Consider the following 22012-nt stretch of genomic DNA (forward strand, 5'->3'; position numbering starts at 1 on the left):
ACTAAATTTTTGATGTGGCAAAACCGATAGCACGAGAGTGATAATCGATAATTCGGATGTCCAGAAGAGACTGCTTGTACAAGCTTTTATCTTTGTGGAACAGTGGTTTGAGTTAAATGAACCGTTGACACGCCTCAGGGTCGATCAAACCGCCGAAGTGTACCGAGATCTCTACGGGAGCAGAAAATAAGCCAGCCATCTAGATCGAACGGTTGGAATGGTACGAAGTGACAAGACGGTGCTGGAACGCCGTTGATCCAAGATCCATCACGAACGGGCTCAACGCAACTTGCCACGTCTGCCACCGGCCACAACCCACAAGATAAGAAGACATGCTCGCCGTGCTTGCCGCCGGCGGCGCCGCTCCGACACCGCCGCGATTCTCCTCCCCCTCGCGCCGGCGCAAGCCAGCGGAACGGGTACGCTTGCCCCGGCCCGCCCGCGTCCTGCAGAACGGCGGGGGCGGGCGCAGCCCTCTGGGCCCTGCCTGGCCCGCCGTCTCCGCGGCCCTCTTCGGCGCCGGGTTCCTCCTCGGCCCGCTCCTGGACGGCATCCACTCCCGCGTGGGCCTCCAGCTCTACCGCAACGGCGCCCTCGACCTCGGCCCCCTCCACACCCACATCCTGGTTGGTACATAAATCCCCCCTCGAACTCGATTCTTCCTTCAGCGCTTTACTGATTTTGATCTGATCAGCTGATCTTGTTTGGTCGTTGCAGGTGCCGCCGCTGCTCGGGGCGTTCTACTGCACCGTGGGGATGCTCCAGCTGTTCCTGGACGAGAGGGCGGCGCCGCCCGCCAGATCCAAGGCCACCGGGAGCCCGCGCGACACGGCCACGTCGCTAATGTAATCATGTAACTCTTCGTTTTCTTGCGTTGGATGGGTCGTCTAGTCTGAAATGAAAGACTTTCCTTCCGGGTGGCCTGAGGAGTGAGGAGCCCTGATGTGCATTTGCAGAGTGCTTGCCCTGTTCATCGAGCTCAGCGCGGAGCTGTACGGGGCGGGGGTGGCCAGCAACGTGGAGGCGTACGTGCTGTTCGCCGCCGCGGAGTTCGTCTGGCTCTTGCTCGAGGGCTCCTGGCTCGGCTTCGCCCTCGCGTGCCTCGTCGGCGTCGCCTGCCCTCTCGCCGAGGTCCCACTCATCAAGTAATTGGCTTATCCTTCCGATTGCATGTCAGCTTTGATCTTAAAAGGCATCACGGATGACATGTTTTTGCTGCTACTGGTGCAGGTTGTTGGAGTGCTGGAGCTATCCCGACGCCGACGTACAACTGTTTGGCACGGTAGTTAACGACCATGCACCTAGCTACTGGCATCTTCCTCCACAGTCGATCGACATTGAGAGAAATCACTCACTCGAGACTGACGTCGGTCTGGTTTTCATGCAGGGGGTGATGAGCTGGACGACGACGTGCTACTTCGTGTACACGCCGTTCCTGGTGAACCTGGCGAGATTGCTCAAGTCGCGGCTGGCGGCCCAGGGGAAGGAAGATGCAGAAGCTCCGTGATTTTTCTGCCGAGGATGGCCAGGATATAGGTGTACTCCGTAATACTCTGCTCGCTAGCTGAGTAGCTTCGTCTGCTAGAGATTGCCCAACCTCGTCAGCTAGATCAGAGTACTAGTGACACAGTCACACAGTTTCCATAATCTAATGCACTTAGATTTTCCAGGACTTTCTGGGCCACCTGTGTATTGCCAATGTTCAGATTTGCACCTCCGCAAATGTCAACCTAAGAAAGCCACGTCACCGGAAGCTCAAATTTCTAATGATCTTCTTCGCAGACTTGAATGGATGAGCTTTTCACGTTTATCATCAAAATGAAAGGTGGCCCAGAAAGTGGCATTCCATCGGTACCAAATCATCAAATTTGGGGTTTACCACATATCCCCAGATATCATGTTTTGGAGATTTCACCTGTCAAGGGACAGAGCTACACGACTATGAAAACGCTTACGATTGGAGTACCATACCATTTTCCTGAGTGCGAGGAACGGTTGCTAAAATGGCAACGACACATTTAGTAGAAAGCAAGTATTAACCCTTAATTATTGACTAATTCAATCTTAACAGCAATTACATTCTTCACCATCCGTTCCACATTCTACAAGTGGGAGTGAGTGAAAAGAAAGACGTGCAGCGGGTTGAGTTTGGGTAGCTAAAGTTTGTTTAACTTAGTTATCCCACCTTTTGTTCTCAGCTACAAAAAAAAGTTACAATATGGATAACGTACGGTTCCAAGACATGTGAAACATGATTCCGCAAGATCTGTTAAATGATACTCTGCACAATAGGGAACTTGCACTGGATATAGACCCTAAATATAATAAATATAAACAAGATATGTATCCAGAAACATGATTCAAATAAGAAAGAGATACTCCAATAAACTGCCACTAACAGAACTGATATGCCAATTTCCAAAACAAAAGTGGATTTTCATTTCAGTGGAATTTCTAGTTTGTAAAGGAACAGGAATAACCAAATATCATGTTGACACTGCTTGCGGCTTACAACGCACGTAACAGCGACCAGTTTCGTCATAGTTCATAGAAAAGCAGCTGAGATGATATCTTCATTGCATTTAATAGTTCCTCATCACATTGTGATTGTACTGGAGACCCCAAAAGACTGAGCAACCAGCACATGTTGCTGCTCGAATAAGAAGTCTTACCTCATGAAACTACATAACAGAAAATAGGCGCTAAGACAGTAGCACACCATTGACTCAGATTCCCACACAAGTCCCCTGAAAATTCAGGAACCGCTCTTAGGTACTCAAAAATGGAGGGGAACATTCAGGTCGACGTCTCCTAATAATATGGAGGTTACCAAGTCCTTAACTACTGTGTCCAACGTAGCCATAAACTGTTAAATAACTCACCTGGAACACCACCTTACCTCTGGGCCACTTTCTCAAACCACGACGAGATTGTCTAAATAAATTTAAACTGCACAACTTAACATCAAAAGCTAAAACAAGTGTTAACTCACCACCATTCAACAGCTAATATCGCCCATACGTCCTCCCTAAGTCACCATGTCTCTCATGCTGAAACTCGTCATAAGCATGACGCCTTGGGGCCGCAGAATAGTTATCAGTAGGATATGGATATGCGTTCTTTGAATCGATTGCTGGAGCGGTAGTGGGAAAATGTGCAGTTCTCTGATCAAAATCAGGATAGCCTGTTTGTGTGTACGAGGTCTGCTGAGCTTGCTGTTGCCTTCTAAAACTTTGTTCAAGAAACTCACTCCACTTCCTTGCTTGCATACTCCTAGTGGCAGATACTCTCTTCATGTGGTTCTCTCTGATTTCTCGAAGTGTCTGTATTCGAAAGGAGCATATAATTAGAAAATCCACAGCAGGACTGTTCAAAATAAAATGGAATGCACTAAACACTACAAAATAACTGTACCGCAAGGTTTGAAACTTGACTAATTTAATAGACATGGTTCTTGGTTATTCTGGTAGCCCTTCCGCATTAAAGACATTTCTAGTGTACGACCAGAAATCTACTGTGATTAAAGGATCTAAAGATAAGATTGCTTTGCACAGCCACAACTTCCAAAACAACCAAAAGAGATACATTAATCTTCTTTTCCCGTTGCCCTCTCATAATTTCATGCAACAAATAAGGTAGGCAAATGATGTCATGAGCAAAAAAAAAACTAAAAAGGAAATCAGACACCCACCACCTAAATCACAGTCCTTCCAAAATGCAGCAAGGGAAATAACATATTGGAACCTTAAATAAAAAGTGGTTTCATCTTAACTTTTCAGTTGGACGAATTAGTCATCCAACTCAAAGTAGGTAGTTAAAATAAAAAGGCGTGTGCAGCTAACATACATTAAGTACCAGTTTGGAGGCCCAGATAATTCCGACCAAAAACCAGGACGTAGAAAGGTATTAAAATATTGAACCACCAAATTCTGAATCATTTGTATGGTACTTCATCTATGCTTTACATTAAGTTATTACTGTAGACCTCAATTTTTAGACCTAAATATATAAATAAGCAATTTAAAGAATAAAGTTCATCCTGGGGATTTTCTTATAAATTGGATATTTGCATAAGGTGATCATTGTGCTACATACTTCGTTTTTTTTATAATACTTTCATGCAGAATGGTTATACAAACTTATCTAAAACTCATAAAATTTACCCAAAAAAGGCTAAAGTAAGTCATGTTTGTTCAACAAATAGGAGCTAATAATTAGATTCAACAAGAGAAAAGTTCATATTGTTCTATCAACAGAGAAATTTGTCAAGCAACATTAACATGAAAATTACCTCGCGATGCTTGCAGTTCTCTTCATCCTCCTCCTGGTCACGGGCTCTAGCTAATTCCATAGCTTCTCTTTTAAACTCGATCTCAAGCTCTTCCAAAGTTTGTGGATAGGAAGGCAGTTCAAACTTAAGGTCTAAACGGGAATCTGTTCCATACCTCTCGGTGCTGCAGTTATTGGGCATATGTGCAGTGGCATATTGGTTATTCCCACCATGTGATCTAAGATGATCATCAAGATAAGAAGGTTCACATGGAGATTTTGATCGGACTGGACGGTCTTTTGCTCCGTTGTTGGCATAAGCTTCAGCAAAAGGAAGAACACGCAGATATGGATTTTAGTTCCAGATAACTAAGATAGTTTGAGACCTATGTAGATTTTTACTATATAGTGAAATGAGGACGATTGCAGATACTATACACATTGCAGGTCACCGAACACATAGAAGTCTGTAAAACCTTTCAACGTGTAACTTGTATTCAAGATAATTTGTCTGATCATAACCAGACAGACCTCATTGGCCATATTCATGCACTTAAAGCTTCAACTTACCTCTAGCTGAAATGGACCAGAAGAGTTATACTGTATTGTGGAGGTAAACAACAAAAGTGGACTAAAGACATTTCTTTTGCTCAAGTTGCCTAATTGTTTGGCTCATACTATTTGCCAGTACAAACAAATTATAAGATCAATGTGCTTGAACGCCCTACCTTGTGGAGATCCTTTTGGATACTTGGGCATATCGTCGCGTAAGCGGCCAACTAGAGGCCTTTCATTATGGGGTCCTCTACTTTGAGAGTGTGATGCATTTCTTGGGCTATGAGACCATCGAGAATCAGGGTGCCTGAGGCGAAAGTCAGCGGAATTCCGTACAGGGGATCTAGAACGATCCCGTTTTGGGCTGCTTGAACTATGTTTACCTTTACTTTCCTGAATGAGTTTATGCACAGCATCTACACCTTTGGCTAGTACTAACCTATCTTTCCCACTGACAAACAGGAACTTCTCATCCATTCTGATTTTACACCCCACATTCTTCTCAATCTGACTTATTGTCCTCTCAGTGAAAAGGTCCCTGACTTGTTTGTCCCTTGCCGGAACTCTTTCAAAAAAATCCGCATTTCTTCTATTTGCTCCAAGTGTCGATGGACAACCCTATTAAGAATGATAAAAAGAAAATGTAAATTGAAGAAGAACCTAATAAAACTTTTAATATAGCAGCAAAAGTAATTTAAAATACATAGGATCAGAGGGTCTATCAAAACTTCCATGCTGTGGGCATGGCAAGCCATATTTTGCATTAAGTTATTTAGATATAAATGTGTATAAGCAATGTACACAGTGTCGCTAAGTAATGTTAATATGATTGATCCTACACAATGATGTGACATTGAGGAAATATAATATCAAATGGAAGAATGATGAATGACAAGTCAACTTATATCTTGCTGACACAACAAAGAAAATATATCAGAGATACCAGTGATTTGTGTCATGCATTCTATTTATTCATGATTGAGTCTACATGATAAGACTAGCTCGGCTGTTTCAGTAACTTACATTACACATTTGTTGTGAACATAGTTCAAAGCTGAGGTGAATATCCATAGGAGAGAAGTTTGACTGCGATGGCTTGAGTATAGTGGAACTAGGTGACGAACAGGACCAACTGAGAGAAAACTTAAGGGAACATAGACTTTCGATCTCATTGCTTACCATAAAACTCTATGGAGTTACAGGGCATCCTTATATGGGGATGTTAGCATCTGTACAGTCTCACTACTAACTATTTCCTAATAGTAATTGACTTCATAACTCTTCTGCGCTCTAGTGCTAACCGACTCTTAGAACAATCCTTCTGTTCTTCCTGAAATATTTCATATCCGCCAGGATTTAAACTCATGCGCCTGCATTCCTGTGCTGCTGCTAGGGCCAGTGAACATGATATGTATGCTATTAACCCACATTTGAGTTTACAGTTTGTATATACCAGGATCAAGGTCAAATTGGGCAGATTGCACCAGAAAATTATTGTCTTCTCTTGCAGCATTTATAAAAGTACAATATCATTAATAGCAGACCAATCAACTAAGAGTAACACTATCAATTAAGACAAAATGGACAAGACACCAAAGCTGCTTTTCTTCGACTATATTGATTCTGTTGTTCACTGAAAAAGGCTGTAGCATTTTTTTAAGACAAGGTACTATGAATCACAGACAAAGAATAAACTTAAACTTAACAAGGCTGTGAATAAGCCTGGCAATTTTTTGCAGGTAGTATCAGGAAAGAATCTTGCTGCTCATATTCGATTGGGTCAGTAAAGTATGCAAAGCTGAGAACACTGCAGAAGGATATCAAAGTCCAGTAAAACATTATGTACTTATCTCAATCAACGTTCTTGCGAGTTCTAAGTTCATTAGAGAAAACAGTACCTGGGTGAAATGACCTGATTCTCCACATATTTTACAGATCATTTCTTCCTCCTTCCTCTTCTTCCAGTTCCTTTCTGTAGCCTTAGCTTTAGCCTCCCAAACCCTAGCCTCTCTACTAGTGAAATCAGTAGGGACAGCATTGGGATCCCGGGGATCATCTTCTTCATCTGACTTATCATGGGCCAGAGGCTTCTTCTCATCATTTACTTTAGGTGTCACGCTGTTTGTAGCTGTTGCAACTGGACCACTGTAGGCTTTCCCATAAACTTCATTGAAAAGCTCATCATCTATTTCAGGACTTGGTTCCCTCGCCATCCGCAAACAAGTATCTACTCTACCTACAGTAATTGCCACCAAGATAGAGGGGAAAATGAAATGAGTTACTTAGCCAAAGGCGAAAGAAGATAGGTGCAAAGGCAGTGAAGTTTGCACATCAAAGTTACTATGCATTCAATAACGCATCTTTGCAGTAGCAGATTATGAAAACATGTTATAGTGGCTGCAAAATTTGTTAGAGGGGATCAGCTAGTCGTATATTTAATTAAGTACTATGTTGCAGGCATTAGAGCAGATTCACAACAATCAACGTCATCTGACTCAGTAATACTTCAACAGATTGTCGCATATAGGGCCTGTTCAGGAGCCCTCCACTCCTCAAAATCCACCAAATCTGCTCCGGCTCCTCACTTCTCCACTGCGCGGCCCAATTCCAGAGCTGCTGGTTTGTTCAACCCACAGCTCCGGGCTCTCTTTCAGCAGCAGCTGAACCATCAGCTAACGATAGCAGCAGTAGAAGGTTGCGGGTGGGGAGGAGGGCCAGCTCACCTTGGCTTCAGGTTGCGGGTTGCAGATAAGTCGAGAGTTGCCGAGGGGAGGAGGAGGGCGGCGTCGCCGGGAGGTGCCGAGGGGAGAGGAGGGCAGCGACGGCAGACGGCGGCAGCTCTAGGTTTTCGCCATGGGGTCGCCGCGGTGGATAGAGGAATAGGAGGAAAACCGATGCTTATCTGAGTCACAAACAACAAACAACAAACAGTATGATCACATTCCTGGCAGGGCCGGATCTAAACCCGGCACACCCAAAATTTATGGAAGCTAGTTCGGGATTAAATAATCACAGGATGTCTGGAAGCTCATACCTCAAAAGCCAATGCACGAGATTGCAGACTGGGTAGAGACAGCGGGGGCGCGAAGAGGTGGAACGGGAACGGCGCGGCGGCGGCGGCGACGCGTGCGAGAGGCAGAGATGGGATTAGCAACGGCGGTGACAATAAGCCGATAAGCCACAGCACGGCGGCAGCTCTAGGGCACAGGGGAGATTTTTAGAGCCGCATTGGGTGATTTGGGTCCGATTGGATTGGTCAGAGTACAGTGGGAGTATAGGTCAGAAGGAAGGGCAAGAGAGGAAGAGGAAAAGTCTGCGCTGTGGAGGAGATGGATTTTGACGGTTCAGATTGTTGGCTGAGGTAAATGAAGAGCGGCGATTTGACCGTGCCATCACGCCAGTGCTGCTACTAGGCGTCTCCAACATATTCCCAAAACTTGGTTCCTAAAATCAATTTTAAAGATGGGAGAAATGATAACCTTTGAAAAAAAATTGTGTTCTCAGCATATTCCTAAAAGAAAACGCATATTCCATCTTGGGCCGCACTGACATAGGAGTCTCACATGTTATTGCCTCAAGGCTTTTTTCCCTCGCCGCCGAACCCATGCCCATCATTAGGCCACTCTGTCCACGCCTTCCCGCATTTGAGGGTCATCGTCGCATCTTCACACGCATCACCATGCCCATGCTCATCGCCACGCCCGGCCGAGATCTAGCAGCAACGACGTTTGTGCTCGGGCTTGATTCTGGCAAGGAAAAGCTTGCGGAGCGTTGTGGGAGGTAGGCCTAGTGCTGCCGGAGGTATGTAAAAGTGGCCACTTAGCGATCGGATGGCAGCGACACCGAGTCAGGACTTGATGGATGATTTTTTCGGTCATGGCAATTGCCCTCCCTACACTTGTATCAGGAATTTGGGGAGCGACGGTTTGGTTCCCTGTTTTTTAGGTGGTGGGGAGAAAATAGAAAATTCTCTAGAAAATTTAGGGATTTTGGAACCATGTAAGGAATCTGCTAGACCATGTTTTTTTTCCAACTTTTAGGAAATAATGGCAGTTTTAACGGACTATGAACCACTTAAAAAAATATGTCGGATATGCTCTAAGCATGGCCAGTTCGAAGTTTGACCTCGCTTTAACTAGACGCCTCTCAACTATATTTACCATTTGTAATGTAAATTTAAATATTTTGAATGTTATGAAATTGATCTCGTAACACAAAAAAAAAAGTGTGCAGCGCTCAAAACATTTCAAATATACTTATCAGCAACAAATTGTTGTGCCTATGCAACTATTATGCATTTGATGCAACAAATCCGGTAAACCTCTTTTGCGGGTGACCTCCTGGCCGTGGTTGAAAAACACAACTCTCCTGTAAACTCATAAAAACAAATTACTCCATTTGACAATGAATCTAGCCTTGCAAATGACAGTGGCCAGGTATATATACTGCATAAATAGCTGGACATTGTTATCTAAAACCATCTGAAAACCTAGCTACAAAACAGTGGTTGAAATACTAGTCTGCTATTTTTCTCGAGAACAAAAAAAAAATACTAGTCTGCCTCTAATTATCAAAATCTTCAAATCCTTCAAACTTACATTGACCTGCTACTTTTTTCTTTCAAAATTTTGCACACTGACACAACACCCACATGGACACTCGATCGGCGCGTGTCACCGTCCAGTGGGTTGCACTATCTGCGAGAAGGCGGCGCCGGTGAGCATCTCGTCGTCCTCCTCCGCAATGGCACACGCCTGGTGCACCCTGGACGTGGATGACGTCCCGATGGTTGTGACGCTCGCGGTGCTCCCGTAGCTGTTGCTGGGCTCGAGCACGGCGGGACGGCCACTGCCGTCGTCGTCGCGGCCCTGCGGCCGGCCGCTCCTGCCGTCGAACGTGTCCTGCAGCTGCATCGCGAACTCGAGGTTCCAGAGCACGTCGCCCATGGAGGGCCGGTCCGTGCCTTGGTCGGCGAGGCACTTCTCGGCCGTCTCGGCGAACTTGATTAAACACTCGGGCGCGATCTGGTTCTTGATGGTGGGGTCGACGACGTCGGCGAGCGTGCCCTTCCGTTGGCAGCTGAGCGCGTAGTCGGCCAGGCTGACCTGGTCCCGCGGCAGCGCCGGGTTCAGCGCCGGCCGCGCCATGAGCACCTCGAACAGCACCACGCCGAAGGAGTATACGTCCGACTTGTCCGTGAGCTGCTGCCGCCGGAAGTACTCCGGGTCCAGGTACCCGAAGCTGCCCTTGACCATGGTGCTGACGTGCGCCTGGTTGCCGGTGGTGGGGCCGGACTTGGAGAGGCCGAAGTCCGAGACCTTGGCCACCCAGTTCTCGTCCACCAGGATGTTGGTGGTCTTCACGTCCCGGTGGATGATGGTGTACTTGGCGCCCGTGTGGAGGTAGTGCAAGCCGCGGGCGGCGCCGATGCAGATGTCGAGGCGGTGCCGCCACGACAGGGTGGGCTTCCCGCCGCCCTTGTTGTACAGGTGCTCCCGCAGCGTGCCGTGCTCCATGTAGTCGTAGACGAGGATCATCTCGTTGTTCTCCTCGCAGAATCCGATGAGGGAGACGAGGTGCCGGTGCCGCAGCTTGGACAGCATCTCGATCTCCGTCTGGAACTCGAGCGCGCCTTGCTCCGACGAAGGGTTGGACCGCTTGATGGCCACTTTGGTGTCCCCGTCCACCACGCCACTGTACACCTTCCCGAACCCGCCCACGCCGATCATGAGCGACTCGCTGAAGTTCTTGGTGGCCGCCTTGATCTCCGCGAAGGAGAAGTGCCGGCACATGCCCGCCAGGTTGGCCGCGATGTGGCCCGACGACTTGCCGCTGGTGTGGGAGTGGTACAGCGGCAGCCACCCGGAGTTGTGCGACTCGCTTCCCGTCAGCTCCCGGTTCCTCTTGTTGTGGTACACCACCACGCAGATGGCCGCCACGATCCCCACGGCCGCGGCGCCGCCCGCGGTCCCGCCCATGACCGTGGCCATGTTGGCCTGCTTCTGGGACTTGGTCCTGTCCTTGTCGCTCATGGCGCCCAGCTCCGCCTTGGCCAGCATCTTGGACGGCTCCGGGTCAGGCGCGGCCAGATTACCCCTGCTGTCGTTGAGCTTGAACACCTCGAGCCCGCTGAGGATGGCGTCGTAGAACTGTGGCCGGAGCGCCACGGACGGGTGCAGCGCCACCCACATGAACTCCTCCCCTGGCTCGTCCGCCATGTGCACGGCGAAGTCCTTGAACACCGGCACCCCACGCTCGGACGTCATCTCGATCACGTCCGCGTCCGACTGGGCCGTCTTGTTGTTGACGTAGATGTCGAAGGCCCGCTGGTTGGGGCGGTTGAGCAGGAGCTCGCAGAAATGGAGCCGGACGACGTAGGTGAAGTTGCCGTCCACCTCCATGGTCCATGTGAGGTTGTAGTTCTGGTTCACGCGCGGGTCGGACCCCATGGAACGCGTGCCCGTGTACACCTCCACGGGCGCCGCGTACTCGGCGGCCTCGCTGGGGTACTTGACGTGGAACCGCGGCCCGGCGTTGTAGGTGACCCCCTGCAGCGTGCCGAACACGTAGGGCGTGTCGTCGAACCAGGAGCGCGCGAGGCCGGAGTCATTGGACGGCGGGATGTATCCCCCGCCGACGTTGAACCGGTACATGGTCTGGAAGGTGGATCCCGCGATGTCAACGGTCTGGTCGGCGAACCCGACCATGGTGGCCGGGTCGTCGAAGATGTCCGGCATGGAGATGAGCTCGAGGCCGTTGATGTAGGCGTAGGTGACGTTGGTCATGGGCGTCGGGGTGAAGGTGACGGCGATGAAGCCCGCGGGCGTCTTGGGGAGGGAGAACTCCTTGACGATGTAGGCCTGGGTTAGCGCCTTGGTGGTGACCCAGACGCTGAAGTTGTGGAGGAGGGTGAGCCCCGTGGAGGTGTTGACGGAGAAGCGGAAGTCTTCCGGGGAGATCCCGTTGTAGGAGGACGGGTAGAAGTGGAGGCGCAGCCAGTGCCGGTCCTTGGGGTTCACCGTGAAGTTGTACACGGCTTCCACGGTGAACACGCGCGCCGTCATGTAGGGGATCGTGGAAGGCAGCGACGAGTCCAGCTCGTCCGCCGCGGCCATGATGGACGACTTGCCGGAGTCGCCCAGCCACATGTTGTTGTTGGTGTCCGCCAGCCACTTGCGCCCGTCCGCGTCCAGGCCGTCCGCCGTCGACCCGCAGTTGAGCAGGAGCGAGTCCGCGGGGCTGTACGGTTTCGCGTTAACAGCAGCGCCAGCCACGACGAGGAGAGCAAGCAGCAATGCGCGGCGAGCCGTGGCAGCCATGTCCGTGTCCAGAGAGAGACAGAGAGCAGTGAGGAGCGGGCGATTCAGATGTGAGGAGAGATTGGTGATTAGGCCATGGCGAGTGGGGGAGTGTTTGACCGCGGAGAAGGGGGCTCAAGACTCGGGTCCGGGGAGTGGGAGCATTTGGCGGGAGCGGGGGCTGGGAGGAGTGGAGAGGACGATGGGCTCAGGTCTTCGGCTGGTGCGTGCGGCGCTCCGGGGGGACAGCCGCTTGTTCAGGGAAAAAAAATCCTTCTGATTGACGCGCGTCCCCCACACCACCGTGTGATTCTGAAACTGATCAGGAAGCCGTGATTAACCTTTCGAATGCCAAATCTGGACACAACCTGACTGTTTCGTGCATGCTCACAGAGTGAAACATCAGGTAGCACAGCTGGGATCTCCGCACCCAAACCTAAGGTAGCATGCCCTGCCACCAAGAATCCTTAGAAAAGTGTCCAACGCACTTCAGAATTGTATCAACATGAGCCAGGAGCTAGGGCCAAAAACCTTGAACAAAATCAATTCTTTCATACAAAGCCATCAAATGTTCTCTTGACAATCTAGCCGTCCGCAGACGGTGATAAAAATGGAATTTACAGGTCATGCTTCCCAGTCGCTAACGCCATCAGCTTTTGAATGGTTGGTTGGAGGCTCTACCGAAAACAGCTCCACAACCACCCCTATCTACCTTCGTGAAGATCTTCTGAGAAAATCGCTGTCCTTGATATGTTTTCAGTCTCGAAGGGGCTGAGACCTGAGAAGGGTCCGGATGAGAACATAGAAGAAGTGCCGTCAGATTCATAGGTTGCCATAGCCTGCCGGATATTAGGACGAGCAGGAGGTGTCGGTATAGATTCTTGGAACTCCGCAGATCGTTGCACCATCTTAAGTGACTGCACCACCTCGCCCATTGTTGGCCTTTGGTTTGCCTCGGGAGAGACACAGGCTGCTGCTATTGTGCACACTCTCACAAAATCATCTTTCGGATACTGTCCACCAAGCCTGGGATCAGCTAGTTCTTGCAGTCTATCTTTATCTCGAAGAACTGGCCGTGTCTGTAGTCAGTTGAGCAAAAATAACATCACCACACAAGTAACAATACATGCACTTTGTATTAATTGATATCAGGCCCAAATAATATGCAAAACATTGATATTTAATGAACTAGCCTACTCCCAATCTAGCCACAGAAGCCAGCTAAGAAATATGATACCAACAATTGTCAGCATTGTGGATAGGGCTACCTTGAGATTTCAAATTAATAACCATACCAAAGCCTAGTCACTAAAGTTAGATACAGAACAGAACAATAGTGTGTTTTAGGCTTTTTAGATACAGAACGGAACGAGAGCATGTAAATCTACTCAACCCAATGGTGTTTGACCATCTTGTTTTTTGCCAGCTGCGGTATCGATAAACCACAAACTGGTTGGCTGCTCAATAGTTATTATGCTAACACAGATCCACGTTCAGATGTAGAAGATTAGTTAATGCTAAAAATAACTGAGGATTGTATTGAATAGCAAGAAGTCTAACCCATGTCACAAGATTTTCCTGGCCAGAAGATTGTGACATATCCACAGGCCTCCTCCCAGTTAGAAGTTCAAGTAGAACAACTCCATAGCTATATACATCACTTTTTACAATTAAGTGCCCTGTCATTGCATACTCTGGTGCTACGTACCTGAAAAACGTGTCAGATAAATGAAGCAAAAGCAGAGCAGAAATAGTTGAGATGTAGCTCAAGGTAGGACATATTCAGATTACCCAAATGTTCCCATGACACGAGTTGAAAGATAATTTAAGCGACCTTCTGGCGCCTGTTTGGCCAAACCAAAATCAGACACTTTAGCATGAAAATCATTCTCGAGCAATATATTAGAAGCTTTGAAATCCCTGTGGATCACACAAGGCTGTGAATCCTCGTGAAGGTATGCTAATCCCCTGGCGGCATCAAGAGCTATTTTCATTCTAGTATCCCAATCCAAGGGGCAGTTAGCACCCAATGAGCCTGGTAAAATGGAAGATGCCGTCAGAGTCACCTTTTGGATGTCTGGAACTCCGTAAAGAAATTGTTCCAAAATTACAGGAAACAAAAATCAACCTAATGAAATATTAGTTCCAATTGCAACTGAAAGTGGGAACTAATGCAGAAATGGTTCAAAAGGAAAAGGAAGTTCGCACAATTAGCCTTACCGTGAAGCCAGGCCTCTAGGCTTCCATTAGGAACAAGCTCATAACAAAGAAGGCTCTGTGACAATTCACGATTGCTATAGTAACCGATGAGTTTCACAAGGTTGCGGTGGTGCAACCTGCTCAGCATCTCCACTTCAACTAGAAACTCCTTATCTCCTTGGTGCCCTCCAGTAGTAAGCTTCTTTATGGCGACAGCAGTGCCATCACTTAGTATTCCTTTGAAGACACGGCCAAAACCACCTTCCCCAAGCACACTTGAAGCCTCAAAGTTGTTTGTCGCTTCTTTAAGTTCTTCGTATGCAAGGAACCTTGTACTTGTGGGTCGAGGAAGTGATTCCACTGCAGACACTGCATCTGGTGTCCTTTGCTTGGCTGCACAGAAGAGCAGATGAGTTTAACGCGCATTGTTGTTTCTGCAAACATACACAATGAACCCTGAAAGAATCCAAACAATTTGATCTTCATTTTAAATTGACACAAAACTGAGAGCTATGGATAAAGCATCTGCTTCCACTCATTTAAAAATCCTGAAAAGACAATGGGAAATACATTATGACCTTTCACAGGCCACAATTGTTTATGGAGTATGCATTTCTCTTAACACAACAAGCCATCAATACCTTAGTTCAAATTTATTGCGCGATTGAAATCGAAGCTACAAAGTACCCTCTCCATTCTACATGGTTATGCCAAATGGCCAATTTTCTGTAATGTTCCACTGATGTGACCCAAATGCTGTGATTTGATGCAAGTAATAGTCACAATTTACAATGGCTTAATGTAGCCAGCAATTACTCCCGAATTGCGTTTCGAAGACCTTGAACATGTTTAAGTTGGTGAGTTCTCAGTTAAGTCCCAAATTTAATATGGCGGGCTAGAGCGCTGACAAGGTAGATTGATCACATTCAACGTGACATTTTGACTTTTTGGCATGTGCCCGTCGAGTAAGGGAGTAAGTGGCAAGTGAAAATTTGCAAGCCTACCCCCGTTTCTTACTCTTGTTTGCATTATCCGCCCACACGCCGAACTCTTCTAATATTACAACGAGGACAATCAAGAGGAGTGGTAGCGGCAGGTTTGCCCCTGCCTGAGAATGACATTAGAAGCGAGGGTGTCTTGGGACTTGAGATTCATGACAATGCCCCGCTTCCATAGAGCAGAAATTCCCGCCACGTTGGATGCGGTCAACTCTTCATGTTAATGCTTCAGTCCTGCATGGTACGTCTGGGACCTAACTGACCCACTTAAACAAATCCAGGGACTTAGATATACAGTTTGAGAGGTGACAGGCTTATTGGACAGCTTGGGACAAGGTTAGGGAACAAAAATAGAATGGGGTAAATGCTGGGCCAACAGTGCATATTCCATTATCATATTAATGTCATTATTTGAAAGATGTTCTTATTAATCAATGAGAGCTAATCTACTATTCAGAGAGCTGTACAAGACTTTTCATCCAACTTGGGTGTTAAATATCATGTTTTTTTCCACCAGCAAAACCAGACAGACAAAATACCCCTAGCATTGATCATACCAATGCTTCGACCAGAGGACAGTATAGTATACCATTCAAGCAAAAGCTCACAGATTGTTTAAAGTTCGACTCGGCTTCTATTAACCATGATAAGCCATTCATCCCTGCTAACCGTGCATGCACTCAACAAGTTGAATATAAACACTAATGCAAAAAAAATGGACTTGTTGCAATGTAGCATGGTTTAAATATTCACAAATAATCTAATCACATTACATAAAACAAAACAAAACTATATTGGTTTTTAGTTATTATTTTTGCAGATAATAAAGGAGGGAATTGATAGCTCTACACATACGTGTTTCAACAGGAGGCACCTTCTTCTTTCCTTTCCTGAATGTGCAGAAGCAGATAAATAAAACAATCACCAAGACACCTATTAGAGCACCAATACATATGCAGATGACAGTAATCAGGCTCGAGTGTCTGCCAGTGCCATTGCTGGTGTCTTCACTTGGACTTTTTAACGTAGACGATGTAGATGGAGATGCCTTAGGTGATATCATGAACCCTGGAGCTAAAAATTGAAAAGGAAGATAGTTAACCTTGTTAGGAAATTTGTTAACAGAGGATGTGTGCATGAGTCAATGTAGAGGTGGGGGTGCGATCTCGTTTTTGGAAAGAAAAGGGAAAGGAAATTTGTTTCTAAAAGGGGGTAACGGTAAATACTACAGACATGCAAAAGAAAAGTCATATATGATACTCCCTCCGATCCTAAATTGTTGTCGAAATATTACATGTATCTAGACACTTTTTAAGAATAGATACCTCCATATTTGAGCAAATTTGAAACAAGAATTTGGGATTGGAGGGAGTAGCATGTAGGAAGTATTATAACACCAAGGCATCATTTGGTATCACGGCATCAAGAGAAGAACATGACTGACTGGATAACCAAGTTTATAATCAAAACTGATGGGGATACTTTCATCAACATGGTAAAGAAAAGGGCACATCGCACAGATCAACTACCCAAGTCTGAAGATTGTGTACCAAAAAAACCCGTAGAAAATTTGCACTAGACAAACCAGTGCTTTAAAAGTCATAGCAAGATGAGATCTATATGTCCCTATAAGGCTATGTATGTGTAATGTAGTGCCTTCTATGGTTATATCCATTTAAAGATTTTAGTACTAAAATTTTGTAGGGTGGCAGGTGAGTATAATGCCTAGTGCCTATCCAGAATAATTTTTTATATTGTACTCCACCCTTTACTACTTGCTTGGCACTTTTTTCGATCAAATAAAGCTTATCAAGACAATGGTACTTACAAGTGACCAAAATACTCTTTTCTAATATTGAAGCACAAGAACAAGCTAGAGAAGTAGGAGAAATGGGTTTACTTGTGAAGTGTAGAATACAATTTCTGTAGTTGTGAAGTGTAGAGTACAATTTCGGTTAAAATTGACAGGTGTTCTGAAACAGAGGGTATACTTGTTTGGTAGATCATTAAAAGGGTTCATATTTTCAGAACTAGGTGGTGCTCACAGTTCAAACTATAGACTAGTGTTGTTGTTTTATCATTATCCTGTGCTGCAAATAGTTTCCTATCTCTCATCTAAAGTAAACAACACAGAAAAATTAAAGGAATAAAAACGTAGTGGCATTCCGGTTTTCTCTACCTAGACACTAAATAACTTCCTCCAAAAAAATACACTAAAAGAACTGTCCGCATTATAACAGATAGAAGAACATCAAGATGACTAAGGATTACCGGGTGCCGGAGCCAATGATCTGAACCACGTCAAATTAAGAAGACTGTAGTCCCCAACCAGTACTGGATTGATCTGAACTTTATGCAGACTAAGTGAATAATTCATTGCGGTAACTTGATCTGCTGGGAAGCTATTTCCAGTGTGGGGAGCTATGTTCATTGTGATGTTTAGCCCAGAAGCTCCAACAACATAGAAATTTACAATCTCAAACTGAGAAACCCGCAAATTGAGCTGCGCAGCAAGCTCCTCAAGAAATTCGTTGCTCCAATTTGAATTCAAGGAAACATTGCGAAGGAAGAGCTCAACTCTTACTGGGTAAACACAATGGCAGTCTTGGCTCCCTCGTCTTTGTACCATGTTGGAAGCACAACAACCTAGTAAAACAGAAAGTGAATTATAATGGAATTGAGACTTTACCAGCATATCTAGAGAAAAATTTAGACAGTATTGAACACCACAGGTATCTATGATTGAAGTCAATTTTACAAATTAACATTCTTTATCGACAATCAAATATGAAACTTCTAGCAATCCTAAACATCATCTCACCAGCCACCATTCCAAGTTGATGCACGGAACATAATGCTTGAAATAGCAAAAGCTAACAACCTTATACAATTTATGTAGTATGTAAAATAACTGATAAATTGGTTTTTGGAATCAGTCATGAGATACTATTGCCTCAGATAAGGAGGAAATCAAATCAGAATTAATTTATTAGCTATCTTTATACATATTCTTGAATAGTCAGATGGCATGCCCCTTAATACAGTGGATTTATGTAATATAAAGTCATGTTTGACAAAATGAAATCATTTGGAATTACATTATTTCAGGCTCTAGCAATCGAACTTACCATTGTGTGGAGATACCGGAGGCTGCACTAACCCAGAAGGAGCTGCACTAGTATTCGAAGCTGCGTCAGGAGGGGCAGCATCTACATTAGCAGGAACATCTGCTGCTGAGCGCCTGTTATGCTGCACAGAAAGATCCGATAGGTCCGAGGAATAAAAGGAGAGCTCAGAAGCACCAGAGCTGGAGCTATAGCTCAGAGCTGACATAGGTGAGTGCACAGATGACAGAGCAACTGGTGATGAATATAGCTTATTTTGTCTATGCTGATGTGTTGAGATACTTATGCCGGCTTTGGCTTGGGATACCATGGAACGAACTGGTCTCCAATCTTGTGACGGAGATATAGAAGGAGCATCAACTTTTAGAGCCGATGTTTGGGTAATCAAATCGATTTCATTGATGAATTCCAGAGCCAATATAACTACCAAAAAGTTTAAAAGAAGTCCCCTTGGAGCATCTTCTAACAACCCTGCCAAGAAACAGTACAATCAACCAGTCAGCATCCTTTTGAGACAATAATATGTTGTGCATTCTTTTTAGGCAGTGCACCACCCCCACCGCCACCGATTTCCAGTAAAGAAACTGCCAGTCGTACAAAGTTCTGAACGACAGGAAATAATAATATGTTGTGCATAGCTCAGGAACATGTGCAACGAACTGATATGCAGTCATAAGTCTAGTGTGAAGAGCCCATGATACACACACCCCTTAGAAACAATACACACTGTGTACACAGAAATCGCCTTGCAAGGTGGCCAGGTCCAGATGTCAAGATCATAAATCATCTATGTCTACTGAAAATTAGCTACATCAGTGCAAAATAAGGGTACAACACATACAGAGTACTTTTGTATATCTCAAAGCCATGATAGATTAAGGATAATTGACTACTCCTTATCCTCGATTTCCTTCAAGGGATTCCTTAAACGAATAAATTTCTCTCTACGAAGCGCATTTAACACAAAAGGGCATCTCTAAGTACTGAGGAGAGAACTAGCCGGTGTTCCGTCAGACACGGATTAATAGCACCGGCTAATCTAAGGTGTTTAGACATTCCTGGATAAGGCTCCAGCTAACCAGTAAAGCAAGGGCAGTGAAGCCGAGTAACGCCTGGACCTACTCACAGTCTAACCATGTCCTGAAAGCCGCCATTTCCACGACCCCCGCTCGAGCTCCCGATTGAACTACCAAACGAGCGCGGCAACTAAGATCCCAGAACGGCCGCCACACGTCACGCACCCTCCCCGCTCCCTCCGGTCCAAACGCCCGCCGCCACCTCACCAAGGAGACAAAAATCGGGCACCCATTCCCTCCGCCGCTAAACCTCAAGCTGCTCTAAATAATCGAGGCGCGCCTCGAATTTTCAACTAGTCCGTCACTCCGCCCGCGCAAGCAAAACAGCACACCAAGCACGTAGGTCCCGTTGCTCCAACGCGACCGCGAAGTGGGCTCAGATCGGGGAGAGGTGGAATTGACTGACCTCGTCCGGAGCGGCAGCTCGCCCGCCCGAGCCGCGCCATCCCCGGCGCGGCCGCGGCGATCTACTACTGGCGCCGGGGCGCTCGGCGAGGCGGGAAGGACGGCGCCGGCGACGCGGGGCCCATGTGACGGGACGCCGGGGAGGGGGGGCAAGGTCTCGGGAGCCGGAGCTGCGCGGCGAATTTGTGTCTCCTTTTTCCTCTCCTCTGCCTCCACCTTTCGCCGTGGCCTGGAGCCTCGCTGCTGCGGTGGTTTTGCTTTTTTGCGACTGCGCCCCCCTCACCCTCGCTGCTGCTTTTTCAGCCTGCGCGACTTTTCTTTCCGTTTGCAGCGTACGCTCCAAGGCGGGGGACTGACGCGAGTGAAAGCAGTCAAAGGCTCCATGCACGCAGGCAGCCACTGCAAGATGGAAGATTTTTTGTTTTATTTTAAAACAAGATGGAAGAATTAATTAGGAGTGCGTTGATAGCTAGCTCACCGTACTTAGCCAGCCAGATTTTTCTAGCTCGTTTTAGCTAGAGCCGGTAGAGTCAAGGCTAATTGTCTGGATGTACGCAGAATGTAAGCATTAACTGTTACATTAGAGCCAAGATCGTGTTTTTGCCTGAGCGGGAGAGCCAGTTCGGCTCGCCTCGATCGGCAAGCCTTTTCTTGCCGTTGCAGGCTAGATTGCTTTCGAAAGCTAGATTTTGTTTCGCTAACCAAATGCATATCCTTGTCTGGCAAGGCCAGAACTATCCTTGCCCTGGATCCAAACGCTTCCTAAGAATGCTCCAATGGGTTTGACAGCGCTTGGTTCGTTTTCTCAAGTGCTTGGTTCGTTTTACAGTACTACTGACGAGTTGTTACTAGCATTTCATATTTCTTTGGCAACAATATGCATACATTCGACACACAGAAATTAAGGAAAGTGGAAACCGAGGTAAACAGCTTGCAATCTCAATTTCAAATGGAATTTCAAATGAACAACTCTTGAATTTTGCAATCCCATAGACCTCTATTGCAATCCATATGCATGAAAAACGGTTTTTAAATTATTTCTACCCGTGGGCTGACTTCATTTGATCGTCTGTTGGGATTTCATGTTTTTCTATTCATGTGAATCAGACACATAATTTACAAGTTTTCTCAAATGTTTTTCCAAATCTTTGTTTCACATGTGCATTTCCATGTTCATGTGATGCCCTTTCTGAAAGGGCATTTCTCTCCTAAGTGGTTTGCTGGTGATGACAATGCGTTGTGTGGACTAATCGTGCGTTAAGTTTTTCAGATTTGATATCAAATGGTGCAAAACGATTCGATGCCCTCAAGATTGGAAAAGAAGCATGTGGAGTTTAGCGGTTTTTTCATTTATTGAGTCATAAAAACTCTGTACTATTAAGAGGGGGTCCACATGAGAAGGTAATGGGTGAATCGTTTTTCACATACAGAAACATACATCATGCACCCACATAAAGCCTACCAAAAAGTGAGAGAACATTTCTATTAATCTGCTGTGGTGCCTGTGTTTGCCCAGGTCCAGAAGTTCTGGTGGAGTTCCGGGCAACCGGAACTTCCACCCTATCTCCGGACCAGCTCCGTGATGCTACTGGAATCCTGTATGGATTTCCGGAGGTTGAGCCGGAACTTCCGATGTCGAGCGGAAGTTCCACCCCTGGAGCTCGCAGTGCATAACGGTTAGATTTTGGAGAGTCCATATAAATAACCCTTCGTCCCCAAAGGCTATCCTGCTCGAGCACGAAGCCAAGAACAACCCAGTCTCACTCAAGAACACCAAAAGCTTCAATCTAGTAGATCTCCCTCCACAGAGCTTCCCCCTTGTTGATTCTTTGAGGATTGGAGAAGAAGAGCTAGATCTAGGATTTCACCGAGTCACAAAATTGAATCCCCTTGTTTCTCTCGTGGATTTTGTTTCTCTTGGGCTTTTGGGAGCGGTTGGCTTGAGCTTTCCCTTGGTGTGAGGAGCTCGGGGATTGGATTGGGAGCCTCCAATTGGTTTGTGGAGCTAGCTCTGGTCAAGTTTGTAAGGGTTTGGACTTCGCCCCCAAGGAAGCCACTGGTGGAACTCACCTCACCTTTGTAGCGTT

The 22012-nt window shown here is 46.5% G+C and overlaps 3 protein-coding genes across 3 annotated transcripts; 1 reads left to right on the top strand and 2 right to left on the bottom strand.

The window, feature by feature from the left end:
* The first annotated feature begins 261 nt into the window (after nt 1-261).
* On the top strand, nt 262-1819 carry LOC100832748. Its single transcript, XM_003565540.4, has 5 exons — nt 262-626; nt 718-845; nt 957-1145; nt 1231-1282; nt 1388-1819. Exons 1-5 carry the CDS (start codon nt 333-335, stop codon nt 1505-1507), a joined length of 783 nt encoding a protein of 260 aa, XP_003565588.1. The 5' UTR covers nt 262-332; the 3' UTR covers nt 1508-1819.
* Nucleotides 1820-2415: 596 nt separating this feature from the next.
* On the bottom strand, nt 2416-8092 carry LOC100842738. The gene is made up of 7 exons (XM_010232400.3): nt 7859-8092; nt 7548-7726; nt 6723-7060; nt 4998-5442; nt 4292-4590; nt 2993-3323; nt 2416-2747 (listed from the first exon to the last, which is right to left on the bottom strand). The coding sequence occupies exons 3-6, from the start codon at nt 7035-7037 to the stop codon at nt 3006-3008; spliced, it is 1377 nt and encodes a 458-aa protein (XP_010230702.1). The 5' UTR covers nt 7038-7060; nt 7548-7726; nt 7859-8092; the 3' UTR covers nt 2416-2747; nt 2993-3005.
* Nucleotides 8093-9482: 1390 nt separating this feature from the next.
* LOC100844560 (receptor-like protein kinase ANXUR1) lies at nt 9483-20261 on the bottom strand. The gene is made up of 9 exons (XM_010232401.3): nt 19927-20261; nt 18448-18915; nt 17591-17965; nt 16175-16393; nt 14343-14714; nt 13914-14157; nt 13683-13830; nt 12834-13201; nt 9483-12096 (listed from the first exon to the last, which is right to left on the bottom strand). The coding sequence occupies exons 1-9, from the start codon at nt 19964-19966 to the stop codon at nt 9498-9500; spliced, it is 4833 nt and encodes a 1610-aa protein (XP_010230703.1). The 5' UTR covers nt 19967-20261; the 3' UTR covers nt 9483-9497.
* Between the last annotated feature and the right edge of the window lie 1751 nt (nt 20262-22012).

This window comes from Brachypodium distachyon, chromosome 2, assembly GCF_000005505.3.
Source record: "Brachypodium distachyon strain Bd21 chromosome 2, Brachypodium_distachyon_v3.0, whole genome shotgun sequence".
In the NCBI taxonomy this organism is placed as follows: domain Eukaryota; kingdom Viridiplantae; phylum Streptophyta; class Magnoliopsida; order Poales; family Poaceae; genus Brachypodium; species Brachypodium distachyon.

Excerpts from the sequence above, each read along its gene's own strand:
- LOC100832748 (XM_003565540.4), top strand. The coding sequence starts at position 333 with ATGCTCGCCGTGCTTGCCGCCGGCGGCGCCGCTCCGACACCGCCGCGA. Across the intron at positions 846-956 it reads GACACGGCCACGTCGCTAAT|AGTGCTTGCCCTGTTCATCG; the intron begins GTAATCATGTAA and ends GTGCATTTGCAG. Across the intron at positions 1,283-1,387 it reads ACGTACAACTGTTTGGCACG|GGGGTGATGAGCTGGACGAC; the intron begins GTAGTTAACGAC and ends GTTTTCATGCAG.
- LOC100842738 (XM_010232400.3), bottom strand. The coding sequence starts at position 7,037 with ATGGCGAGGGAACCAAGTCCTGAAATAGATGATGAGCTTTTCAATGAA. Across the intron at positions 4,591-4,997 it reads TCCAAAAGGATCTCCACAAG|CTTATGCCAACAACGGAGCA; the intron begins GTAGGGCGTTCA and ends CTTTTGCTGAAG. Across the intron at positions 3,324-4,291 it reads AGAACTGCAAGCATCGCGAG|ACACTTCGAGAAATCAGAGA; the intron begins GTAATTTTCATG and ends TTTCGAATACAG.
- LOC100844560 (XM_010232401.3), bottom strand. The coding sequence starts at position 19,966 with ATGGCGCGGCTCGGGCGGGCGAGCTGCCGCTCCGGACGAG. Across the intron at positions 18,916-19,926 it reads GAGCTGCCGCTCCGGACGAG|GGTTGTTAGAAGATGCTCCA; the intron begins GTCAGTCAATTC and ends GTTTCTTGGCAG. Across the intron at positions 14,158-14,342 it reads CCTAGAGGCCTGGCTTCACG|GCTCATTGGGTGCTAACTGC; the intron begins GTAAGGCTAATT and ends CCATTTTACCAG.